The sequence below is a fragment of the Syngnathus leptorhynchus genome, chromosome 2, assembly GCF_054491065.1.
Source record: "Syngnathus leptorhynchus isolate UIUO chromosome 2, UIUO_Slep, whole genome shotgun sequence".
Taxonomy (NCBI): Eukaryota; Metazoa; Chordata; class Actinopteri; order Syngnathiformes; family Syngnathidae; genus Syngnathus; species Syngnathus leptorhynchus.
The window spans coordinates 287,322-310,511 of NC_141196.1; the positions used below are offsets into that span (position 1 = coordinate 287,322).

General features: G+C 55.4%; 5 protein-coding genes across 12 annotated transcripts; 3 read left to right on the forward strand and 2 right to left on the reverse strand.

The window, feature by feature from the left end:
- Positions 1 to 211: 211 nt before the first annotated feature.
- Positions 212 to 7,292, forward strand: LOC147059842 (equilibrative nucleoside transporter 2-like). 2 transcript variants are annotated; one of them, XM_085937635.1, is made up of 13 exons: positions 219 to 712; positions 1,502 to 1,650; positions 1,741 to 1,822; positions 2,710 to 2,858; positions 3,266 to 3,405; positions 3,480 to 3,614; positions 3,733 to 3,830; positions 3,896 to 3,965; positions 4,189 to 4,373; positions 4,838 to 4,943; positions 5,095 to 5,180; positions 5,263 to 5,462; positions 5,558 to 7,292. In XM_085937635.1, exons 2-13 carry the CDS (start codon positions 1,619 to 1,621, stop codon positions 5,667 to 5,669), a joined length of 1,395 nt encoding a protein of 464 aa, XP_085793761.1. In that variant the 5' UTR covers positions 219 to 712; positions 1,502 to 1,618; the 3' UTR covers positions 5,670 to 7,292. The 2 variants fall into 2 exon arrangements, with proteins under 2 accessions (XP_085793751.1, XP_085793761.1); XM_085937625.1 differs by having other exon boundaries at positions 212 to 712; positions 3,733 to 4,373.
- Positions 6,913 to 12,228, reverse strand: LOC147059843 (serine/threonine-protein phosphatase PP1-beta catalytic subunit). The gene is made up of 8 exons (XM_085937662.1): positions 11,300 to 12,228; positions 9,120 to 9,251; positions 8,791 to 9,021; positions 8,609 to 8,713; positions 8,464 to 8,535; positions 7,606 to 7,757; positions 7,287 to 7,421; positions 6,913 to 7,185 (listed from the first exon to the last, which is right to left on the reverse strand). The coding sequence occupies exons 1-8, from the start codon at positions 11,349 to 11,351 to the stop codon at positions 7,081 to 7,083; spliced, it is 984 nt and encodes a 327-aa protein (XP_085793788.1). The 5' UTR covers positions 11,352 to 12,228; the 3' UTR covers positions 6,913 to 7,080.
- Positions 12,159 to 17,664, forward strand: rela (RELA proto-oncogene, NF-kB subunit a). 2 transcript variants are annotated; one of them, XM_085937582.1, is made up of 11 exons: positions 12,159 to 12,310; positions 14,471 to 14,506; positions 14,591 to 14,736; positions 14,874 to 15,019; positions 15,161 to 15,252; positions 15,323 to 15,457; positions 15,587 to 15,691; positions 15,753 to 15,968; positions 16,047 to 16,127; positions 16,194 to 16,280; positions 16,378 to 17,664. In XM_085937582.1, the coding sequence occupies exons 1-11, from the start codon at positions 12,172 to 12,174 to the stop codon at positions 17,202 to 17,204; spliced, it is 2,010 nt and encodes a 669-aa protein (XP_085793708.1). In that variant the 5' UTR covers positions 12,159 to 12,171; the 3' UTR covers positions 17,205 to 17,664. The 2 variants fall into 2 exon arrangements, with proteins under 2 accessions (XP_085793708.1, XP_085793716.1); XM_085937590.1 differs by lacking the exon at positions 12,159 to 12,310 and adding an exon at positions 12,911 to 13,577.
- On the reverse strand, positions 17,520 to 19,931 carry c2h11orf68 (chromosome 2 C11orf68 homolog). 2 transcript variants are annotated; one of them, XM_085937698.1, is made up of 3 exons: positions 19,622 to 19,931; positions 19,190 to 19,539; positions 17,520 to 18,713 (listed from the first exon to the last, which is right to left on the reverse strand). In XM_085937698.1, exon 3 carries the CDS (start codon positions 18,668 to 18,670, stop codon positions 17,918 to 17,920), a length of 753 nt encoding a protein of 250 aa, XP_085793824.1. In that variant the 5' UTR covers positions 18,671 to 18,713; positions 19,190 to 19,539; positions 19,622 to 19,931; the 3' UTR covers positions 17,520 to 17,917. The 2 variants fall into 2 exon arrangements, with proteins under 2 accessions (XP_085793824.1, XP_085793832.1); XM_085937706.1 differs by lacking the exon at positions 19,622 to 19,931 and having other exon boundaries at positions 19,190 to 19,548.
- On the forward strand, positions 19,363 to 22,863 carry drap1 (DR1-associated protein 1 (negative cofactor 2 alpha)). 5 transcript variants are annotated; one of them, XM_085937744.1, is made up of 7 exons: positions 19,363 to 19,392; positions 20,537 to 20,609; positions 21,025 to 21,118; positions 21,199 to 21,324; positions 21,412 to 21,502; positions 21,592 to 21,680; positions 22,001 to 22,863. In XM_085937744.1, exons 1-7 carry the CDS (start codon positions 19,390 to 19,392, stop codon positions 22,188 to 22,190), a joined length of 666 nt encoding a protein of 221 aa, XP_085793870.1. In that variant the 5' UTR covers positions 19,363 to 19,389; the 3' UTR covers positions 22,191 to 22,863. The 5 variants fall into 5 exon arrangements, with proteins under 5 accessions (XP_085793870.1, XP_085793854.1, XP_085793873.1 ...); XM_085937728.1 differs by lacking the exon at positions 19,363 to 19,392 and adding an exon at positions 19,412 to 20,213 and having other exon boundaries at positions 22,004 to 22,863; XM_085937747.1 differs by lacking the exon at positions 19,363 to 19,392 and adding an exon at positions 19,413 to 19,961.
- Positions 22,864 to 23,190: the final 327 nt, after the last annotated feature.

Consider the following 23,190-nt stretch of genomic DNA (forward strand, 5'->3'; position numbering starts at 1 on the left):
GACTTCCTCCTTAGGTTGCGGAAGCTCATGGTCGGGATGCTACCGAGTCCTTTTCTGAAATGTTGGCAAATTCACCTTCCCTTTCCTGGGAGCTCAACTTCCACCACGGAGCAGCAACGAACGCATATAATGAGCCGCTGGCATCGATCCGATCGATCCATGACGTGTGTGTCACAAATGGATTGGCCTAATGCTCTTGTTCCTAGTGCAATTCAACTCAAGAGCGTGGTCGAACTTCTGCTTTTTGCCTCATTGCGAGTTAACCCGGTCATTTTCGAGCATCATTCTTGTTTGAACTTTGACACTCGAGCAAAATACGGAGAGGAAAAGAACCACTTGCTCTTCGTTCATCACCATCTGCCAACCATCTGCTTCTTCCATCCGTCCCGAGGACCTTTTCGCACGTAGCGAGTCCCGTTTCGAAATGGACGTCGCAATGCCGCGGTGACGAGAGAGAGAGAGAGAGAGAGAGAGAGAGAGAGAGAGAGAGAGAGAGAGAGAGAGAGAGAGCGAGCACGGCGTGATGACGTGACAGTGACGTCACACCGGAAGTACTACTGCCGGAAAGGGCGATGTGAGAGGGAGAGTTGAAGAGTGAGTGAACAAGCCACGCACGCTGAAGAAACGGGCGGGCCGCCACCTCCTCCTGCGGCGATCACGAGGAGACACGCAAAGCTGCTACGTATGAGCGGCACCACGCGCTTCCGTTCAAGTAAGCACCTTTCTTACTTCAGCCGGCCCACGGAACGTCCATCAAATGTCCTTCCTTCCCTCCCTCCCTCCCTCCTTCCTTCCTTCCTTCCTTCCTCGTAGCAAACATGCGACGGTCACCACGACTCGCGATAGCCGGCGCCCCTTGATGGATTCTGCTCAGCGGACCATTTGCCAACAAAACATTGCATTGAGCACTCCAAATTGTCCCTAGGTGTGAGTGAGTGAGTGAGTGAGTGAGTGAGTGAGTGAGTGAGTGAGTGAGTGAGTGAGTGAGTGAGTGAGTGAGTGAGTGAGTGAGCGAGCCAGCGCAAATGGTTGGTTGTTCGTCTCTGCGTGCCCTGCGATTGATAACCGGTTCAGGGATAGGTAGGCTCCAGCACACCCCCGTGGGGACGAAGCGGTTCAGAAAATCGATGGATGGATGGATGGATGGATATTTCAATATATCTCCGTTTCTGGGAAAAAACGGCTTGCAGCAGCCCCCCCCCCTTTTTTTTTAAAATTATTATTGATTATTCATTGTTGATATATATTTATATTTTTCAAAACGAGGCGATATGAGCACGTACGTTTTAGATTTTGCAATTTGAAAAATTGCCCACGATCGCACCTTGATTCTATTTTTGGGATCTATTCATTTGATAGGTTTTTGATTTTTCTAATTCTTTATTTTGAAAAGAGGCGTTGTGAGAGAATTGCATCTTGCCCGTGAGGGCTCCTCAATGATTGACCGCGAACTTTGTGTCCGATTCGTTTTCCTTTTTGTCCTTTTTCTGTACGCACGAAGGCACGCATTCTGAGCCGCCATTTGGCAGCGTGAAAAGAGCGAGGCTCGCCGCCGCCGCCGCCGCTGCTGATTTGCCCTCGACGGCGTGGCTGACTTTTCCCGCCCGGTGTTCTTAAGATGAAGGGACTCCGAGCCGCTCCTCCAGACCGGTGAGACGCGCGTGCGCTTTCTCGGTGGGCGATGCCCTCGGTGGGCTCTGCGACTTATTCCGTCCCTGCGGTCCCTCGTTGTCATTTCAGGGGCTGCTTGGTTGGGATCTGCTTCTTCATCCTGGGCTTGGGAACGCTGCTGCCATGGAACTTCTTCATGACTGCGTCGCTGGTAATTGAAAGTCTACGTATCAATATCAGCCCACCCCGGCCAAAAAGATTTCAAATTGCCTGCCGGACTGTTAGAGCGGCGCTCGCTGGAACCTGTTTGTGCAGTATGGCGGCCGCTAGATGGGAGGCGTTCGCCGCTAGATGGGAGGCGTTCGGGCGCTGGCTGGCCGTGTCTATGGCGACGGGCCTACGTAGCGACAGCAAAGCAGCTCAGTGGCCTAGTAGTAGAGTGTCCGCCCTGAGACTGGAAGGTTGTGACCAGGTCATAGCAAAGACTATAAAAATGGAAGCCATTGCCTCCCTGCTTGGCACTCAGCATTAAGGGTTAGATCACCAAATGATTCCCGAGCGCGGGCGGCACCGCTGCTGCTCACTGCTCCCCTCTCTCCCCCAGGCCAGGCCAGGGCAGGCCAGGGCAGGCCAGGGCAGGCCAGGGCAGGCCAGGGCAGGGCAGGGCAGGGCAGGGCAGGGCAGGGCAGGGCAGGGCAGGGCAGGGCAGGGGATGGATCCAAATCACATGAGGATGGGTTCAATGCAGAGGACAAATGTCACCACACCCACATGTGTGATCGTTGGGACTGTTTTAACTTTTAAAAGGAACAATTTGGCTGTCTTGGATTACTACTGTGAGTTCATTGAATCCCGGTGAATGAACATTCTCCTTGTGCCAAAGGTCGTGACGTGCTGCTATTTTTCTCCGGCGTTAACTTTGCTGGCTCGTGTGCGTACACGTGATCACGCGCCGAGGTTCAGAGAGCCCTTTTTAGCAGCTCGCCGTCGGCTTGTTTTTTTTGACGATGCGGTCGGCCGTCATCACGAGACGCCGTTTGTTTCTAGGCCATCTTTTGAAAGCTTTTCCATTTTCTCTCCCTTCTCGCCCGCTTGCAGTATTTCCAGCGACGGCTGAGCGCAAACGCGTCCAACGTCACGGACGGCGTCGACGGTGGCTACGGCGACTACTTCAACAGCTGCATGACCCTGCTGTCCCAGCTGCCCCTGCTGCTCTTCACCTTGCTCAACTCCATCCTCTACCAGAGGTCTCTCGCACCCGCCCGTGGCAACGTCGTATCGAGCGACCTTTTGGGGACGGCCCTTTCTCGGCTCGGTGGATTTTTTGGGCCCCGGGACTCGAAAGTTGAGAAAAGCTCCAAGTGGCTCAGCCGCCAAAAGTCATAGTAGACTGGCGTGGCGGCTCGTACGAGTCGGTCACTCGGACCGTAGCGGTGTCGATCGATCGAGATTGCTTTTTCTTATCCGATTGGTCCATTCAAATGAGTTGCGACTTAACTTATTTTGCTCCCGTAATATAAACATGATGTTGTTTTTCTTTGGCCGCGCTTGGATACGCCCGCCGTGGTCCACTCGCTCATCTTTGGTTTTGGCGCCCTTCACCCGACGGGAGCTTTTGAATCCGGACCTAAGGGCTTTGACACCTGTGACTCAGGATATCGGAGGCGGTGCGCATCGCCGGCAGCCTGATCTTCATGCTGCTTCTCTTCGTCTTCACCGCCGCGCTGGTCAAGGTGGAAATGGACACCGAGCGCTTCTTCTCCGTCACCATGGCCACCATCTGGTTCATCAACTGTGAGCGGGCGTCCGCCGCCGCTGGCGCCGGGCTCGTCGCGTCCCGCTGAGCCCTTTGCTCCTCCATCCCGCAGCGTTCGGCGCCGTGCTGCAAGGGAGTCTCTTCGGCCTGGTGGGGATGCTCCCCCAGAAGTACAGCGCCGTCTTCATGAGCGGCCAGGGGATGGCCGGCACCTTTGCCGCCGTGGCCATGCTGCTCGCCACCGCCAGTAAGTGCGCAAGCGACAGTGCCAAGGAATCCCGCCGCTCGCTCGCTAGCTCGCTCCGGCGTGTCAGACAACCTGCTCCCTCCCTCCCTCCCTCCCTCCCTCCCGGCCGGCCGGCCAGGTGACGCGCATCCCGAGTCGGCGGCGTTGGGCTATTTCATCACGCCGTGCGTGGGCACGCTGGCGACCCTGGCGTGCTACCTCCTCCTGCCCCGATTGGTAGGTACTCCCGGCCAAAGCGGCTCGGGCGCCATTGCGTCAAGGAGCTTTTTGCTCGCCCGCAGGAGTTTGCCCGCCATTACCTCTGCCAGGGCGCCAAATACGAGCCCGGCGCCACGGATGAGCTGCTCGCAGGTGAGAGAGAGAAAGAGCGCCTGCGCCTTTTGGCTGGCCACTTGCGGCCAATTCATCTTGACGCGTGGGCAATTCCAAAGGAGCGCTCGCTCGCTCGCGTGGCTCAATTCAATCAATTTGAGAGCCATTATCTCGTTTAGCCTCCATTCATCCGCGGCGAGTCGCGGCGGCGCTCGCACAAAGGCGCCCTTTGTTTGCACTCACTGTCCATCTGTGTGTCAAGCGGAGAGCTCGACAGCGGACGGCGGCAAGCTCGACGGCCGCGCCAACGGCTCGCCGCCCGTCAAAGACGGCGATGACGCGGAGGGCTCCGAGGCCCGGCGGGACCCAAGACGCGAGGCTTTCCTGGCGCTGGGGCAGCCGGACAAGAAGCAAGCCAAAGCCTCCATCGTGGAGGTCTTCAAGAAGGTGAACCTTTTCTTCTCTTTTTTTTTTTTTTTTTTTTTTTTTTCCTGATGAAATGTGTTGGAACGACTACTAAAAGCAATCAAACGGAATCCAACTCAAAACCAACCTACCAGGCAAAAGACCGGAGGGTCAACAACTGGTCGTGTCCAAACAAACTGGAAAAGGACCAAAAATTCGAAAGCGTCTGAGCAAAGGAGAATTTGCCGCTTGGATGGATGGATGGATGGATGGATGGATGGATGGATGGATGGATGGATGGATGGACGGACGGATGGACGGATGGACGGATGTTTATGCCAATAGGCCGAGCTGAGCACGCGGCGGCCATCTTGTGAACGGTGGGCCGACCCCATGTGGCTTGCGCCGGGGAGCGTGCGCGTTAGCGTCGGTGGCGCTTTTTGAAGCGGCAAGACTTTCCGCTGGCCAAATAAAGCCCTCCCTCCCTTCCTTGCCCTTGTGCGCAGATTTGGGTGATGGCCTTCTGCGTGACCTTTGTGTTCACGGTCACTCTGTCGGTGTTTCCCGCCGTTACCGTGGACGTCAGGACGACCGCCTTGCCGGGGAGATGGGGTCGGTGCTCCGCTTTCAAACCACTTTGGCATCTGACTGAGCGCAGCTCCCTCGCTCGCTCCCTCGCTCCCTCACTACCTCCTTGCTCGCTCCCTCACTACCTCCTTGCTCGCTCCCTCCCTCCCTCCTCGCTCGCTCCCTCCCTCCGCAGACAACTACTTCATCATCGTGTGCTGCTTCCTGACTTTCAACATCAACGACTGGCTGGGCCGCACGGTCACCACCTTGATACGCTGGGTGAGTCCCGAGAGGCAAAGCGTTTGTTTGCGAAGCCACTCGATGCGGAGCCTTTTGAAGGACGTGGTCTCTGTGTCGTCAGCCTCGCAAGGAGTCTCCTCTCTTCCCGCTGCTGGTGGTCTCCCGCGTGGTCTTCATCCCGCTCCTGATGCTGTGTAACGTCCAGCCTCGCTCCTTCCTGACCGTCTACTTTGCCTCGGACGCCGTCTTTGCCGTGGTCATGGCTCTCTTCTCCATCTCCAGCGGATACTTTGTCTGTCTGTCCATGTCGTACGCGCCGCAGTGAGTGAGCAAAGCAGGAGCGGTGAGCCACGCGGGCCGGGCCCACCCAAACGCCGCTCACCCGGCCGGCGCCGGCCGGGCTCTTTTGTGCTCAGGTTGGTGGAGGCCGAGGACGCGGAGACGGCCGGATCTCTGATGACCTTTTTCTTGGCTCTGGGTCTGTCCATCGGCGCCGCGCTTTCCTTCCTGCTCCGAAGGCTGGTGTAGCGGTGTGCGGCGGACCCGCAAGCCGCTTCGGCTAGCCTTCGAGTCTTTGCCGCGCTCGCCAGTGCGCTTTGGGACGCTGACTGAGCGCGACTACCTTTTTGTGTTTTATTCAACAGTGTGCGCTTTTCCATCAGCTTTCTTTTCTTTTTCTGCCACCAAAAGCGAGGAATCGTAAATTGAGTGAACAAATGCCACTTTAAAGTCAAGGCAATAGGAAGGAATGAGCAACATAGGGAACGGACGCTTATTCTTTGACATTTGTTTGCTTGAAAAGACAAGGGATGCCTTTTGCTAATGCGTTCAAGCGTCTGAGCCACATTGTGTCTCCGCCATCTCGCGGAGCGTGAGCTCGGGGGCTTTCGTCCTCCCTGACACAGCAAAGTCAAACAAGAACCTTCTGCCATTTTCCTGTTTGCCCTGGCCTGGCCTGGCCGCCTGAACAAAGATTCAGTCAGTTAGATTTGGCGTGAATTGAGGAATTTTCTTCAGCGAAATCTTTCTGGTGTTCATCGGAAGAGTATTTCTTTGTTTTTGGATTTGGACTGATGACAATGTTTATCGGTCGGAGGTTTTTTTTTGTTTTTCTACCAACGCACTGTGCCTCGCATACATGGACTGACCGGTGTGTGAACGTCCGCAGAGCAGAGCAGAGCAGCCTTTGTCTGTTTGAATGGACTGAAAATGTTTGGCAGCAGAAGGCAAGCAGGGAGTGCCCACACAATTGCAGTACGTACACTTGTACCTTGTTGTTAGACAGGTTGTTGGAATAATAAGAATTCTAAAAACACACAGCATTGTACCTTGTTATATATTTTTTTAAAAAGTGAGTTTTTAAAACAAAGTATGTATACTTTGACTACATCTACACACGTATTTATACATTCTTTTCTGTATGTCATTTTTTTCATCAATCCAGTATTGACATGTTTGAAACGAATGTTCTAATGATAACATATGCGCTTATATGGTTTCATACGCACAAGAAATGTATGGAGTATGTCAAAAATGAGAGGGTGACATTACTTTTCCGCCTATCGCATGTGCTCTTGGAAGCAATTATCCGCCATAAACCAGGAAGGACTGTATAAAACTAAATGCCTGCCCGCGCCCGCCGGTAGATGGCGCTACATGCGGACGGGCGCTAATGCAACGTCTGTTTGTTTGCTAGCCATTGCGATTGCGCGCCCCTCCGTGTGTATGAAGAAACAAAATGCAACAACACCCCCACATTGTGTGTGCTTGATATATTTATTCCTTTAATGTTGAAGTAGATGCGAGGGGCAGTTCAGCGGGAGGTAAAGAAAAAGTGGGCTGCGTGTTTTTGTTCGGTTTTTAGTCGGTGGATCTACGTGACGGGCGCGGGAAGCAGACGCCGCTCGTCCCGTCCCGTCTCGTCTCCTTCCGTCCTCCCTCACCGCTTCTTGGGAGGTTGCGCCGTGCGGGGAGGAGTGACGGGCCGACCGGAGTTCATGCCGCCGTACTGGTACTTGGCTTTTTTCTCTGAGGGCTTCAGGATCTGAAGGACACGCCGCCGGGCGGCAGGCAGTTTTCAATCAAACATTGTTTTGCAGGCGGGCGGGCGGGCAACTTCCCGTTTGCACTTTTTGGAGCAAGCACCTGGAAGGAGCACATGAGGGTTTCGTCCACGCTCATCATGCCGCCGGCGTTGTCGAACTCGCCGCAGTAATTGGGCGCCGAGAAAAGCGTCACCAGTTGTCTCTTTGCAAAGAACTCGTAACCGTCTTCCACCACCTGAGGCGGGGAGGAAAAGGAAGCAAGGAAAGGAAGCAAGGAAAGGAAAGGAAAGGAAAGGAAAGGAGGGAGGGCCCCACACGGCAGCCGGCCCAACGGCACGCGGTGAGTAGGAGTAAAGGAGGAGGCAGCGAAAACATGCACATCGACGACCCGCCGCCTTTGACATTGACATGATTCCAACCTGGTGGGCTCTGCAAATGAGGTCCAGGTCGTGTCGGTTGAGGAACTTGCTGACCACGTCGGCTCCGAACGTGAAGGAGACGCCGCGGTCGTTCTCGCCCCAGCCCTGCACGTCTTTGTCTGGGTCCGACCACAAGAGGTCGCACAGGAGGCCTGCAAGATGGTATAGGTAACTTTTTCCCTCTGTGCGCGCAGACCATAAGAGGATGTGGGCTAAAAAAAAAAAAAAAAAAAAGGCAGCGAGAGCATCTGACTCCCTTAAAAGGAGAAGAAGCAGGTTTCATGACAACACGCAAGTAGGATCGTTCCAAGCAGAGACTGTGGTTACTTAAGATGTCTCTTTTTTGATTGTGATGAAAATGGGGCCGTCCATATTTCTAACGGAGTCGTCCCCCATCCTTGTCAACTTAATGAGCTGGCTCATTTCCTGTGACCGTCCGACATTTAACGCACGGGCACAACTGTGACTGACACGGAGACACCAGCGAGTGCTAATATATTTGGAGAGTTGGCCGGAGTCCATTGGAATTGTTCAAGTGTTATTCATAGAATGTTACAAAAATCCATGGATTTCACGCCAGTCTCCAAATGTTTTCTTCTTCTTCTTTTGAACAGGATGCCAGGCAAAGCGCTTTTTCGATTGGGACAATCGCTCGGCCGCCGAGTCGTTTTGTGGGATGACGCTAAGGGCGGCTTCCAAAGGTTTTTAAGGAAGCTCTTACGCAACTGTCCTTCATCATCGTGCGACGGCTTTTTTTTTTCAGTCACAGTTCTCAAGCGCCGGTGGCGTATATGCGCTTTGCTACGTACGGCCGATGGGTCGCCGGGCTACGCTTCGCATCCTCACGCTCAAACCGACCTGTGTCGGGCACGTCCGTGGGTCTCATGATGCGTCTGATCTGCTCCATAGACTGCAGGTCAGGAGATAGACCTGCGGACGAGAGCGCCACACCGCGTCACGGGTGGCCCGAGACCCGCCGGAAGGCTCCTCGCGCGCGGCGTACCTCCGTGGCAACAGAAGATTTTCTCGTCCACGATGGCGGCGATGGGCAGGCAGTTGAAGCAGTCGGTGAAGGTCTTCCACAGCTTGATGTTGAAGCGGCGCTTGCCTAGAGGACACGGGACACGGGGTAAGCCGCCGCCGCCGCCGAGGCTGGCCGGCCGGCCGCTCCGCCGAGGCGCTCACACTCGTCGTAGAAGCCGTAGATGCGGTTGATGGAGGCGCACTCGTGGTTGCCCCGCAACAGGAAGAAGTTCTCGGGGTACTTGATCTTGTAGGCCAGGAGCAGGCAGATGGTCTCCAACGACTGCTTCCCCCGGTCCACGTAGTCGCCCAGGAACAGGTAGTTGGCCTCCGGGGGGAAGCCGCCGTACTCAAAGAGCCTCAGCAGGTCCGTGTACTGCCCGTGAATGTCACCTGGGAGGGAGGGAGGCAGGGAGGGAGGGGTGACGACGAGGGGAACGGAAAGGGGAGACGGACGGCGCCCACAGCCGCCACCAACAGCCGGCGCTCACCGCAGATTTTGAGGGGAGCCTCCAGCTCCAGAAGGATGGGCTGACTGAGGAAGATCTCCCGGGACTTGATGCAGAGGCCCCGCACCTCGGCCTCCGTCATCTGGACGATCTTCCCCGGACGGCATCCTCGCACTGGGGACGGACAGACGGACGTGAGGGCAAAGTGTTTTAGGCCCTTTTGTTGTTTGACTTTGATTGCAATTTTGCTTTCGCTTCTCTGCACATTTCCATCAGCGGCGGAGCGAGGTCCCAAACAGACACTTTTCCTCTGGCTTGACTGCTCACTGAGGCAGACCACCCCCCTCCCCCTTCCTTGCACATTTTGGAGCAGTAACCGGCCCATATATGGGCGTCGCCGCGTGGCGGCTTTGAGTAAGTCCCCTGTCGGGACAAAGCGGGAGCGCCGCGAGGCTCCTCTCTCGGCTCTGCCCGACCCGAGAACCGCTGAGCCGAGCACGGGGCGCTTCTGTCGCGGGACAGGCGCCGTCTATCCAAAAGAAGCCGGCCGACCCCCCCTCAACGCGCAGGCTCTCTCCGCCATTGTTTCCACAAACGTGCCGTGCCGTGTTGTCACCGTCAAGGCTCCCCAAAAATTCCAAATGAGAGTTTTTTTTTCTCGTCAACGTTTGGACTTGTGCACTGGCTGCCGCTTGTAACTTCCTAAACAGCCCCCGCCTCGCCCCCCCGGCTTGCTTTATTGGTGTCCCAGACAGCTGCGTGCGCTGACATTTAATCAGACGTCTCTGCAGTCTCCCGTGTGCCCGTCCGTCATGGTTGAAACTAAATAGCAAAATGTATTTTGGTCCGCCGACAGTGGGCGCATTTTCAAGTGACCCTTTCCGTTTTGTTTTATAGATGACCAACTCCTCGTGCAGTTTGTTGGCGCCAAGGAATCACGTGGGAGTGATTTGAGGAGCTTTGCGTCACATTCCGCCAAGCGAATATCGTTAGCTAATTTGACATTGCCGACCGCCGATTTGTAGCCCCTCCGCAGGAGCTCGCAACCATATTTGTTACCGGATTGCGCATAACGCTTTACAACGCAACGAAAGAAACACACGGTCGCTGGGTGAGGTGACGACAACGAGCCATTCGCCGTATCATCGGCTGCTAAGGCTTGAGAGTCCATTACGGAACGCGCGGAAAAGCGTCCGGGCCGCGTCTCGGCGTTGCGATGACCAAACCGCGCCGCGCTCGCAGACTTCACTACTACGGCCAAGTGTCGCACGTCGTGAGCGTCTGCGTGTGAGCTGTGGTCGACAGCAGCCCTGGCGCGACATTACACCAAGCGTGTCAAACGGCAGCATGGAGGAGAAAGCCGTACAGTGATCAATTTGATTCGTCCCGCGACTTCTCGAGTAAACAAACATTCGCAGGTCAACGCTATGTACAGCACGCCTTGCCCCGCCCCGGCTCGCTCGCCTTTGGGGGGGGACAAAAACGGTTGCTTTTTAGTCCTGCGGGAGAATTCAACAGGCCCACGCCCCCGAACGAACCTTGAGTGTTTCCTATCTAGCGGAACCAAACAACTGCATGGACACGCTGGGCCTGCGTTAGTGACCAAGTTACGTTTGTATTCGCCAACTTGTGCGAGGAAGGTGAAGGTGAAGATGCCGCCGGCCACCGTACTGCGTTCAAGGAACACCAGCCATTTTTCCAACGATTTTGCTGCTTTGATTTCGGCGCGCTCCAATGATGCCGTGACGTGCGAGCGATGCGCTTGTAATAAGGCATTGTCAGGGCGTTCATAACGTCGTTGCCCATGGCAAGTTTTTGAAGCCACGTAAACGCCACACATCGATAGCAAATGGCAGAGAGAGAGAGCGAGAGAAAAAGAGAGAGAGAGAGAGAGAGAAGCCCGGCCGTCCAGAACCGTGTCCAGAAACAAATACAGGTTAAAGAGAGGAAAGGGGCGATGTGAGCTGAAAGATGCGGTGGCGATGTGAGCTGAAAGATGCGGTGGCGATGTGAGCTGAAAGATGCGGTTGTCATGTCCCCCGACAAGACCCTCAGCACCAGCAGCAGCAGCAGCAGCAGCAGCAGCAGTAGCAGTAGCACCCCTAGAGCAAGTCGAGCAAAGCTACAAGCTGATGGCCCAAAACAGGGCGACGACGCAATGGCACGGAGCGCAGCGCTGCGCACGCACGCACGCACTCCGCTGAATAAAGAGTCGTACTCACCCTCTAAAAGCCTGGAAATCAACGAGTCCACGTCCAACTCCCCCTCCGCCATTTCTGTTTTGAAGAGCTCGCTTGCGCCGCAGTGAAGGAGGCTCCGAAGGTACCGCCTCACTGGCCCCAAACGCACCACCAACCCGAGCCCGAGCGTTTATGACATGCCTCGCGCGCGCTGCCTTGAAAGTCCCTTGCCTATCTATCAATACGCGCTCACGCGACGAGGACGTCGATTCAATATGCCTGCCACAAGTCGACCGAGAGTGATCCAAGTTTGGATATGACGTGTTTATTACACGCGTACGTGATCATGACAAGAAAAAGTCGTATTTCCGACGATTGAAGTGAGCCCACGAAGGCATCATTCTCGCTTCTGCCTGGGCAAGCATAGACATCAGACATACATAGAGCCAGCCCGGCCGTTCGCATTGTGCTGAGATACGTCAGCTTTTCCGCCATGTTTCGTGTGTCTACGGCTTCCCCGTTTGTGACGTTTTTCCCCTCCACTTTGGTGTGACATCATTACGCACTTGTCAAACGACTACATGCTAGTCGAGAGACAAAATTGGGCACTAGCTGACATTTGGATGGTTCGGTGGAAATTCGTTCCAAGCCCCCGCCCAAAAAAAAACCAACAACAAAACACTACAATCAAATCAAACCCGAGTTGAGAAAACCAGCATCAGAATAGATGGGTTTAAACAGTTAACCCAAGTACACTCTGGTTGGAGTTGACCATGACGATCAAGTCTTTGAATCTTTTAAAAACATTCGAACACACACGTATTGATGTATGGAATTGTTTCAGCATAGTTTTGTTTTTCCAGACATACTGTAACGTTGATATCACTTCTTTCCGTTTTAGAGTCGCTTTCGAAATGTGGACGATTTGGACCTGTTGTGCTTTGCACATGACGTTTTCTCGCCCGCCTACGCCGCCATCTCGTGGACAAAACGTGGAGGCAGGCGTTCTTTCGTCGCCTTTCCCCTTGGCCCGATGCAGACGCCAAATGAAATGTGAGTGCTCGCAGCAACTCACAATTTTGGTGCCTGCCTGGGTGCGTGCGTGCCTGCCTGCGTGGCTGCCTGCGTGCGTGGCTGCGTGCATGGCTGCGTGCGTGGCTGCGTGCGTGGCTGCCTTCGTGCGTGGCTGCGTGCGTGGCTGCCTGCCTGCGTGGCTGCCTGCCTGCGTGGCTGCCTGCCTGCCTGCCTGCCTGCGTGGCTGCCTGCCTGCGTGGTTGCTGCGTGGCTGCCTGCGTAGCTGCCTGCGTGGTTGCCTGCCTGCGTGGTTGCCTGCCTGCGTGGCTGCCTGCCTGCGTGGCTGCCTGCCTGCGTGGCTGCCTGCCTGCGTGGCTGCCTGCCTGCGTGGCTGCCTGCCTGCGTGGCTGCCTGCCTGCGTGGCTGCCTGCCTGCGTGGCTGCCTGCCTGCGTGGCTGCCTGCCTGCGTGGCTGCCTGCCTGCGTGGCTGCCTGCCTGCGTGGCTGCCTGCCTGCCCGCCCTCTCCGCCGCGCGTCGAGAAAAACAGAAGCAACTACGAAAGTTTCCCCCAGACGATGTAATTCGATCGGTTTGAGCCTCTCGCAAGCACGCACGCACGCACGCACGCACCCACGCGCTCTTTTTTGTGAACCTCCAAGTGCGTCATGTGGGTATTTCCGCGCTGTGTGAGTGGGCGGTGATCGACGGTCGTGCCATTTTTTTGGGCGTCAAGCTCGTCGACAATGAAACCGGAAAAAGACGACTTGGTGTCTCATCAAATAAAAGACTTTGGGTTGCGCGACATCTCGCTCTCGGGGATAGTTTGTCTTCCCTGACAAGTTGGACAGTAAAAAGTCTCCAATGATGCTCAATTGTTTCTTCTATGCTATTATTTTAATCAGAGCGTGTGAAGCTCAAATCACATTTGGTGACTGGTTCGTGTCGCAAAGCTGAACAAGGATGGATGACTTTGCTTTCTTGAAAGCTGAATTAGTGGTCGTGATGGAACATTTGAACAAATAAATCGATGCGACTTCCGAACACTGGTGTTGCTGCCTACCGGAAAAGGTGCGTGTTGTCGTCACATACGGCTTGACGCTGCGTCGCAGTCTGCGCAGGCCCGCATCCGGCCGGCGGGCCGGGCCGGGCCGGGCCAGGCCGGACGGGCGGGCGGGGGAGCGATTCGGAGAGAGCCACAGCAGCGAGTAGCTCCTACTCAAAACGTGTTTTCGCCAAGTCTTCGCACGTTTCGGCCTTCGCAACATTGCCTAAAGGAGCCCAGAAAGTACAGCGGGAGCCATGGCCGGTAAGTGGAGCCGCTTTCGCCCGCTTTGCTGCGTGTTTGCTCACTTTTTGGAGCGAGCGCGGAATGCGGCGGGGGAGGGGGGGTGAAAGTGGACGGGGTGTTGTTTTGCGCTAGGGGGGAATTCCACTTTGTTATTCCTTTCTCGCGTCCGCGTGTGTTATCTATCGTCAAGATGATCACAAAGTTGTCTTGAAAAGAACAAGAAGTTGCCTGTCGTGTGCGCGGCGGGCGCTGGGACGGGCCTGCCTGTTGGGTCGGGTCACGCATTTCCTCCTCCGTTTGTCAAGGCCCTGAACGGCGTTTGAAAACGAGGTCATGTCATTTCGCGTGTCGACATTTTTCTAGCTGCGTGTGAGCGATGCAACTCGAGTTCGTTCGTCGTCATTTCAAGCAGGTGCGCTGCGGTGCGGTGCGCTGCGGCGCCGGTCCTGCTCGGAGTGTGGACTCCATCTTGCGATCAGACGCCGCGTTGTCAAATGACATCGATGGTTCGCCAACTTTTTCAACCAAGTGCCACCGCCAAACTGAACCGTTGAAAACATCGCGCGCCTCAGCTAACAATGATTGCAGCTCAAACTTGAAAGTGAACTCAAAGTGTGCCATCAGCCTTCATTTGTCTTGTGCAGGCAGAACCAGGAGTTAGTTTCCGCTGGCGGCGTTTTGTCGGCATCATAACAACGGCTGCAAATGGCAAAACCTTTGCTCCAACTTGCGTCACTTCATATTACATATCTATCAATCACCACGTCTCAAGCGGCGTCCTTCGACTCCCTGTTTTTGTCGGCCTTGTTCGGTAACCTTTGACCCCCTGGGAGCCCAAGCCGCCGAGATGTGGCGAAACGGGCTCTAACGTGTGGTCTTTCTGTTTCATGTTACTCGTGCGTCCGTCGCAGGTGTGTACGGATGGCCGATGAACGCGCCCAACCCAGGTACGAGTCGGACGGACCCGAGCGACCGCATCAGGCGGCGGCGGCGCCTTTTAACGCACATTGTTGTGTCCTTTCTCCATCAAGTGCAAACGGCGAGCCCCTTCGTGGAGATCATCGAGCAGCCCAAGCAGCGCGGCATGCGCTTTCGCTACAAGTGCGAGGGGCGCTCTGCGGGCAGCATCCCCGGCGAGAAAAGCAACGACACCACCAAGACCCACCCGGCCATCAAGGTGAGTCGCCTGGAAGGGATCTCTTGCTCTCTCTCGCGTGGAAATCCACGTCGGAGAAAGACGCGAAGAAAGGCTGTCTCGGCACGCGCAGTCCAGAAAAAGGCCCATTTGACCCACTTCCTTTGTTGTTTGGGCAGGTGCACAACTACAGCGGCCCCCTGCGGATCCGCATCTCGCTGGTGACAAAGAACACGCCGTACAAGCCGCATCCGCACGAGCTGGTCGGGAAGGACTGCAAGCACGGCTACTATGAGGCCGACCTGCAGGAGAGGCGCGTACACAGGTACGCTAGGATAGGATGGGACGGCACGGGATGGCACGGGATGGCACGGGATGGCACGGGATGGCACGGGATGGCACGGGATGGCACGGGATGGGCTGCCGGCAGAAGCCAAACAAACGTGAACCGTTTGCGTCTTCTCAGCTTTCAGAACTTGGGCATTCAGTGCGTGAAGAAGAAGGACGTGATCGAGGCCATCACCTGCCGGCTGCAGACCAACAACAACCCCTTCAACGGTGAGCGGCCGGCCCCTTTTCTTTGAGCCCAGCCCAGCCCAGCCTCAACCCATCCGCTCTCTGCCCGCAGTTCACGAGGCCAAGGTGTGGGAGGAGGAATTTGACCTGAATTCCGTGCGGCTCTGCTTCCAGGCCTCCATCACGCTGCCCACGGGGGAACTCTTCCCCCTGGAGCCGGTGGTCTCGCAGCCCATCTTTGACAACCGTGAGTCACGCACGCCAAGTGGCCCAAATTGAAAAGCATAAGAAAGCTTCCTCTAAAAAGGCCATTTGAAAAGCAACATTGAAATGGACGAACGCGCTCTGAGCCGCTCGCCCGTTCTTCTCGTCTCAGGGGCTCCCAACACGGCCGAGCTGAAGATCTGCAGAGTCAACCGCAACTCGGGCAGCTGCAAAGGCGGCGACGAAATCTTTCTGCTGTGCGACAAAGTACAAAAAGGTGACTCACGGTCGCTGGACACGGCGCGCTCAAAGTTAAGAGACAACCCCTTTCCCCACAGAGGACATCGAGGTGCGTTTCTTCCAGGACTCGTGGGAGGGCAAGGGCACGTTCTCCCAGGCAGACGTCCACAGGCAGGTGGCCATCGTGTTCCGCACGCCGCCCTACCGCGACACCGACCTCAGCGAGCCCGTTCGCGTCAAGCTGCAGCTGCGCCGGCCCTCGGACCGGGAGGTCAGCGAGCCCATGGACTTCCAGTACCTGCCCGCCGACCGGGGTACGACCTCGAGCCCTGACTCTGGCCGCCGCCGCCGCTATCTTCTCACATGCGTTTCTCCCCTCCCGTCCCCTCCAGACGAATACCGCTGGAACGAGAAGCGGAAACGCACCGGCGACATGTTCCAGAGTCTGAAGCTGGGATCTCTGCTCTCCACAAGTAAGAGCGCAATCGCAGTCCGCCTCCCATTCCGTGGCGTGAGATTAACAGCTGCGGGGATTTCAGGGTCCGTCGTGCCGCCCGATCGACGCCACTTCAGTCCCGCCAGGAGGACGGCCCCGAGCAAGCCCGCTGCGGCGGCAGCCATGGCTTGTGAGTGTCGCACGCGCGGCGGTGGCGGCGGCTCTTTCGAGTCCTTTGCGGGTTTTGCTCACGCCGCCGGCCGGCGCCGCTTGCTTTTGTGCTGCAGTTGCCCCGAAAGCGCAGAGCTCTTTGGCTCACGCGCAGCCCGGCCACAAGTTCCCGGGCCCGAGCAAGGTGGAGGCTTCCCGCTTCCCCTCCTCGCCCTTCTCCGCCCCTCAATCCACTTTTTCCTCTTCCGCCGCCTCCGTTTCGGCCCCGGCCAGCAGCCAAACGTGGAAGATCCTGGAGAGCTTGAACCTGGGCCCGCAGCCGCAAGCCGCCACCATTTCCAGTTGCGCCGTCAACCGCCCGACTGTTTCCAGCCAGGACTACCCCACCGTTAACCTGTCAGACCTTCAGGAATTCTTCCCCGGCATCACCTCGGCCATCGACCCGTCGGCCTCGCAAGGGAGCGCCTGTGGCGTTGTCGCCGCCACAGGCGCGCAGTCCGTCGGCTTCTTCTCCTTACCGGGCTCTCAGTTCCCGGCAGACGCGGCGGCCGAGGAGGGCATCCCGCAGTTCCCCAGCTTTTCCGAAGCCCAGGGCTCGGGAACCCTGGACAGCCTCGACATGGACGACTTTGTGGACCTCCTCAACCCGCCGGACGAGGGCGGCAACGGCCCGCGGGCCGCCGCCTCGGCGGCGGCGCACAACACTTTGGACCCGGCCGGCAATCCGGGAAGCACCTGGATGAATTACCCCAACAGCATCATCAACCTGCTCCAGAACGAGAGCATGATGGACGTCTTGACCAACAGCGGCGCCGGCAACAACCAGCAGCGGCCCGCCGTGCTGGACGAGTTTGACGAGTTGATTTCGGTGGACGAGGATCAGCTCATTTCTATTTTTAACAGCGGAAGCCAAGCCGGCTTTGTTTCGGGCCACCCCGCCTAAAAGATCCCTTTATTCCATAGCCGTGCGCTAGAGTGCACTAGCGTCCTGCGCTCGTGGGGCACCGTGCGGACCTGGAAAAATAAAAGCCACACACCGTCATTGCGACGAATGCTCGTCACTCAATCGCTTCCAGCCTTGCCCAAAAAACCCCCCCAAAAAACACACTTACGTACAAGTGCGCTGAAATGGACAGGCTAGCTCGCTAGCTGAGGACAAAGCCAATCGTCGCGCCGAGTTCTCGGACGGACGGACGTTGGCTTTGTCTTGCGAGCGATAGCGACGGGTCTTTTGTCTGACTCAAACTGCGGACTTGAAGGTAAGTCAAGCGTTCCCTTTGTGGACCAATGTCTTTATTTTTTTTTCATGCGCTCCCGAAGGTGAAAGTTTTGGTGCCTGGGCCGCGCCCCCAAATGCAGCTGCAACACAAATGGCTCATTTCTAGAATAAAAGATGCTTTGCACTTGCGTGATTGTCAATTTGTCAAAGCACAAGCAAGAACTTTTATTTGGCAACTGCACAGATGTCTGCAGGCTGTGAACACAGTCAAAAGGGCTTCTGTGAAGAGTTGGCAAGGATGCAAATCCTGCAACAAATAACACTTCTTGATCCAAAGGAACGCTTCAACTCACTCACTCCGCCGGCGGACGGACGGACGGACTCCCCATTGCAAAATTTCGGGACCGACTGGTTTGTCCTTTTGTTCCTCGTCGGGCTTAGGTGACGTCCAGGTTGGTGACTTTGTTGATGATGCGTGAGCGCCTGGGCACACACTCCAGGTTGAATTTACTCTCGTAGATGGTGGGACAGAGATTCCAGCGGTTGCTGCGGTAGATTCCCAGGTGCGTGTAGACGTCCGGCTTGTAGGCCAGAGGACACTTGACGCCCGAAGCTCGGATGCAAGCGTCCAGCTGGACCACTTGGCTCTCGTCGGTAAAGTCGTCGTTGTAGACGCAGATGACGTGCCTGCCTCCTTTGACCGGGTCGTACGGGCTGACTTTGACGCTGGAGATCTCGCCGTCCACCGTGGCTCTGGCCACGGACTCCCACGCGCGATCCACCTTGAAGCCGGCGTCCAGGTGCATGAGCCACTTGCCCGAGAGGACGCCGTGGTTCAGCGCCAGCTCCTTGACGTTCTCAAAGTTGACGGCTCGCCCGCTGGCCACCAGTTTCTCCCAGCTCTCCTGGAGCGCCTCCACTTCCCCCTGATGACCGCAGAAGTCGGGGCCCCGCACGGCAATCCAGCCCACGGGACTGGCGCCCGGCTGCCCGTCGCCGTATCTGCTCACTCGCGAAGGCCTGTTGCTCTCCAGCCAGTCGTCAAACTCCGACCTGGGGGTTTTTCTGGAGTCGAACACGATCCAGGGGTCCATGTCCGCTGCCATGGCTTCGGCGGCGTAAGTGTCGGCTGCAAACGGGCGCTCCGCGTCGCCTCCTGTCGGGGATGCCGCTTCCTCCTCCTCCTCCATAACGCTCCTGTTTGATCACACGTCTGGGTTGGAAAATTCTCGTCTGAAATTACAAGCAAACAGGTCGTTTCAAGTATACAACATACATGCTGGAGTTCAAAATTTTCGTCATTTTGAGTAAAAGCGTTGAAGCTACTTCCGGCAGTAGCACTCGCCTATGCTACCTATGTATGTGTACTTTTCTTTAGGCGCAGAGTGGGAGTCTTTTTTCAACCTTTACATTACCTTACAGGCCTTGCTCACATGAGCAGTACAAAAAAAATCCAGCTTGCAACAAACAAAGCTTTGCTAACATTTCTAACTCGGGCAATAAGCGTTCATTTGGGGATTACAAACGTGAGTGGACTCGCTTTCCACTTTGCTAGCTAGCTAGCTAGCTAGCTAGCTAGCTCCATTAGCCACAGCCAGCACGCTCGCTTGACGCGTATGCCGTTGTCAGATTGAAATAAAGAAGAGCCAGGTAATATCGACGCTCCTTGTGAGCGGCGACATTGATGAATGCAAAGTGTCAACCGCTACCTGTTTTGTCAGACGCGGTGAAGCCAAAGAGTCTTCCAAACGAAACAGCGGTTCCGCTTCCAACGGCAGCCTCCGGCCTCTAAGGGGCGCTGTCTGTGTTTTTGTCAAAGAAGGCGGCGGCGGCGGGGCGGCGGCGGCGGCGGCGGCGGCACTGTCAGACGTCAGTGCCAGACGTCAGTGCCGTTGGACCATTCGTACAAATGGTTAGGTTGCGAGTGGCAAGTGGTGCTTTTCCCCTGCATGTTGTGATTGCCCTTACCCTAAAATATATCTTCGTTCGGGATATTATTTGCGAAAAATTGGATTGGAGGGAAAGCGATCAACAATTGTGCACAATCGTATTCTTGAACCTGTCGAGAGAGAAACGTGGGCAGAGTTGGTCAATGGTCAAAACGTCTGCTTTGATTTATTTGACAGTTACATTCAACGAACCGGTGCAATCGAGGTCAAGGTGGAGAGAGGAATGGGTCAAATTGCTTCTCAAATTGTCCGAAACGACATGATCATGTTCCAATCGGAAGAGAAGTGTGGAAAATGAGCAGAATCTGTTTTGAAAATAAACGTAGACGATCGTTGAATATTTGTCGATGGTGATGACGCGTCGGGGCATTTGAGCAGCGAAGCACTGCAAATCTTCGCTTCGCCTCGGCTCCCGCTCATTTTGACTTTGGCGATAAATGATGGTGGAAAGAATCGGGCGTCTAGACCCTGGGGCCACCGTACTACGCAACTCGCAGCGGACGGAGTGACGACACCGTCACGGCGTGCTAAGGTGCTAAGCTAACATCTTAGCCCGGGCCGGGACCGTCCGTCGCGCATCTATTTTGGTGTCTGCGCGGCGGTGGACCTTTTCGCGACTCCGCATACTTGATTCGCCCAGGCGCGCGCGCGGGGGCTGGCGGGCAGGCAGGGGTGGGTGCGTGTGTGCGTGCGTGCGTGCGTGGGTGGGTGCGTGCGTGCCAACCACCTGCTTTACTTTACAATGCCGAGCAAAAAGAAGAAATACAACGCGAGATTTCCACCGGTAAGTGTTAACCGACGCCGCCGACCGACCGGCCGGCCGGCCGGCCGCTTGGCCGGCCAAGCGGCCGGGCGGTCCGGCTAACGCGAGCTCCTCTCCGAGAATGCTAATCTGTCATTGTAAACTTCATTTGGCGTGGCTTGCATTTAGCCCGACTAGCACAGTTGAAAGTCAAAAGACGTTGAAACGCAGTCTTAGGAATCCAAATGTGTGACGTAAGCTACCTCAAGTCCGCCACTAGTTCGCATTGTTTTTAGCATGGCGAGCTGCCTTTTTGGGAGCGTTCATTCACGTCTCCCGTCACATAGTTATTCCCTCTTTTTCAGGCAAGAATTAAGAAAATTATGCAGACGGATGAAGAAATAGGCAAAGTGGCCGCTGCAGTGCCTGTTATTATTTGTATCCTTTTTGTCTATATTGCATTTTCAAAGTTGGCGAATGAAAGCGGAATTTCCAAACAAGCAGATTTCATGCAAGTACGGTGGGGCCCTATAAAATTGGGTGTCCGACATCCAATCCACCTTGGAGGAAAGGGGTCCGGGGGACTCGTCCTCGACCCGCTTCCAGACGATCAAATCTGCTTATTCTGCGCTGTGTAGTCTCAGCGACCAACGTGGCTCGCCCGCCGCCGCCGCCGCCGCCGGAGGACGTCCATCCTCCTAATATTCCAAATGGCGCGTTAGGACCGACGGTGCGTTTCCTTCAGCGTGACTCGCCGCTTGAAAGGAGCGTAAACACACAGAGCAGCCGACGGCACCGGAACCGTTTGAGTCGGCATTACCAGGCTAGGTTCCTTTACCGCGAGCCACATCAGCGAGAGCCCTGGAGCTTTTCTTGGAGTCGTTGCTCACTAAGGCCTGCCACGTCACCCAGTCCAAGAACGCCAAGACCATGACGACGTCACACTTGTAAGTTTGACCCTCTGTGGCCTTTGCGTGGTCTCGCCTCTTTGCGTGTTGCTGGACTGGGTCTACCTGTGCGTGGATAGAAAACAATGCATCGAGCTGGAGCAGCAGTTTGATTTCCTCAAAGACCTGGTGGCGACCGTGCCCGACATGCAGGGCGAGGGCGACGAGAACCACGGCGAGCCGGCGGGGGACAAGATGCCGCGCAGGTATGGACGCGCTCCACCCGAGCTCGTGTTTGTGCGTCAGCTTTGTTTTTGGCGCTCACGCCGCCGCTCGTCTCGTCTCGCCCGAAGGGGTCGAAAGCCGGGCTCGGCTCACAAAAACGGAGGCGCCGGCTCAAAGGCCAAGGACAAGAAGTTGTCCGGAACCGAGTCGGAGCTGGAGGTGGGAAGCCATTGGCGCCGAGTGAGCCGTCTCGCTTCCGTTATCGCGTCTAACCGCTTTGTGTCCTCGCTCGGACCTTCGGGCTTAAGGAGGACTCTGAGGACAGCGAGACGGACGGGGACGGAGAGGACGGCTCCCAGTCGAGCACAAATCTGCAGGCTGCAACCAGGTTCCACAGGTACGGCCCCAAAAACATCATTGGGAGGAGCTAACCCGACAGAGCTCACTTTGAACATTCAGTATTCAGAAAATGAAAGAAAACCAGGACTGGAAATGGAGCATTCAAAGTTCAAACATTTGTAGCATCAAAAAAAAAAAAAAAAAAAAAAAAGCAAAGTTCTTTCCAGGATGAAATGCAAATGTGTTGCATATAAAAGGGAAATACAACTGAAGTGTACTTAGCTTGAGATTCTTTCACTTACCACTAGAGGGCGCTGGCATCACTGCTTGCGGCGTATTTGTGCTTCTGCTTTGTGCCTCTGAATGTGTCCCCCGTAGCGCCGCCGCCGCCGCACCCAAGCACCCGCAGGGGGCAAACGTAGTCCCGGGGGACGGCGCGGCCCCGGTGCGGCCCCCCGTGGCCTTCGCTCCCCACCACTCCATGATGAGCACCGTGCCACCGCCGCCAGCTCCCGCGCTACAACAAAGCCAGGACGACGACGACGACGACGAAGACTATGACTCTTAGCTCGCCCAAATACACTGACTTTTTGTCGTTTAAGTTGCTCTCACGGCGGTCACTCGGAGCAAGAGACTCTTCATCGGAGAAAAGAAAAAAACATCTGGTTGTACATTGTGTTTTAATTTTGTGTTCTCTTTTAAACTTGGGCTTTTATTTCATTGGAGATGAGAATCCAGCCAAGATCGTTTTAAGGAGTTCCGTTTTGATGACGATTTTGATTTCTTCTTTTTTTGTTGTTGATTTTTTCTTTCTTTGAATGCCTACAGACAGGATAGGTGTGCTTTGTGTGTTGCTTTGTGGCTTTTCTCTCACTTGTCTTTAGTTCTTTTAATTCCTCTTTTTACCTCGCCACCCTAAAAGAAAGTCCCAAGACCACAGACAGCTCCTTGTTATTTGTTTCATTTGTGTTATGATTCATTTATTAACCCTGGCTTTGTTTTTCAATCGGTTATAATAACTAATTTCTGTTGAGGCCACATTCAACTTGTTGACTTCTTTTCGTTCCTGTAATGCTGCGTATGCCCCTCCCAAGATACTTTTAATGATTTCATTTGAAGTAGACGGCTTCCCCTCGATGTCCATATCAAATGTTTCCTGATAGGCAGAAGGAAGTTGCATTGTAAACTTTTTAACATTCTTTTTATTTTGTACGGATTAAATAAAAGAAAAGTCGTTTCCATTTCGTGCCACGTTATTTTTTGCATATCAGCGAGGTACCGATTTCACGTATTGAATTGAACTGCGCTTCGTGATTTATTCCTCCATCCGTCCGTCCGTCCGTCCGTCCGTCCAGTTTCTGAACCGCTTCGTCCCCACGGTGGTCGCAGGTGTGCTTGAGCCTACCTATCCCTGAACCGGTTGCCAGCCTATCAATCGCAGGGCACGCAGAGACAAACAACCATTTGCACTCGCACCCAGTGCGCAAAACGAGCCGCCCTGATTCATTCATGTATTTGTTGATTGATTTTAATATTATTATTTTTTTGCACTCTCTGCACTCGTCCAT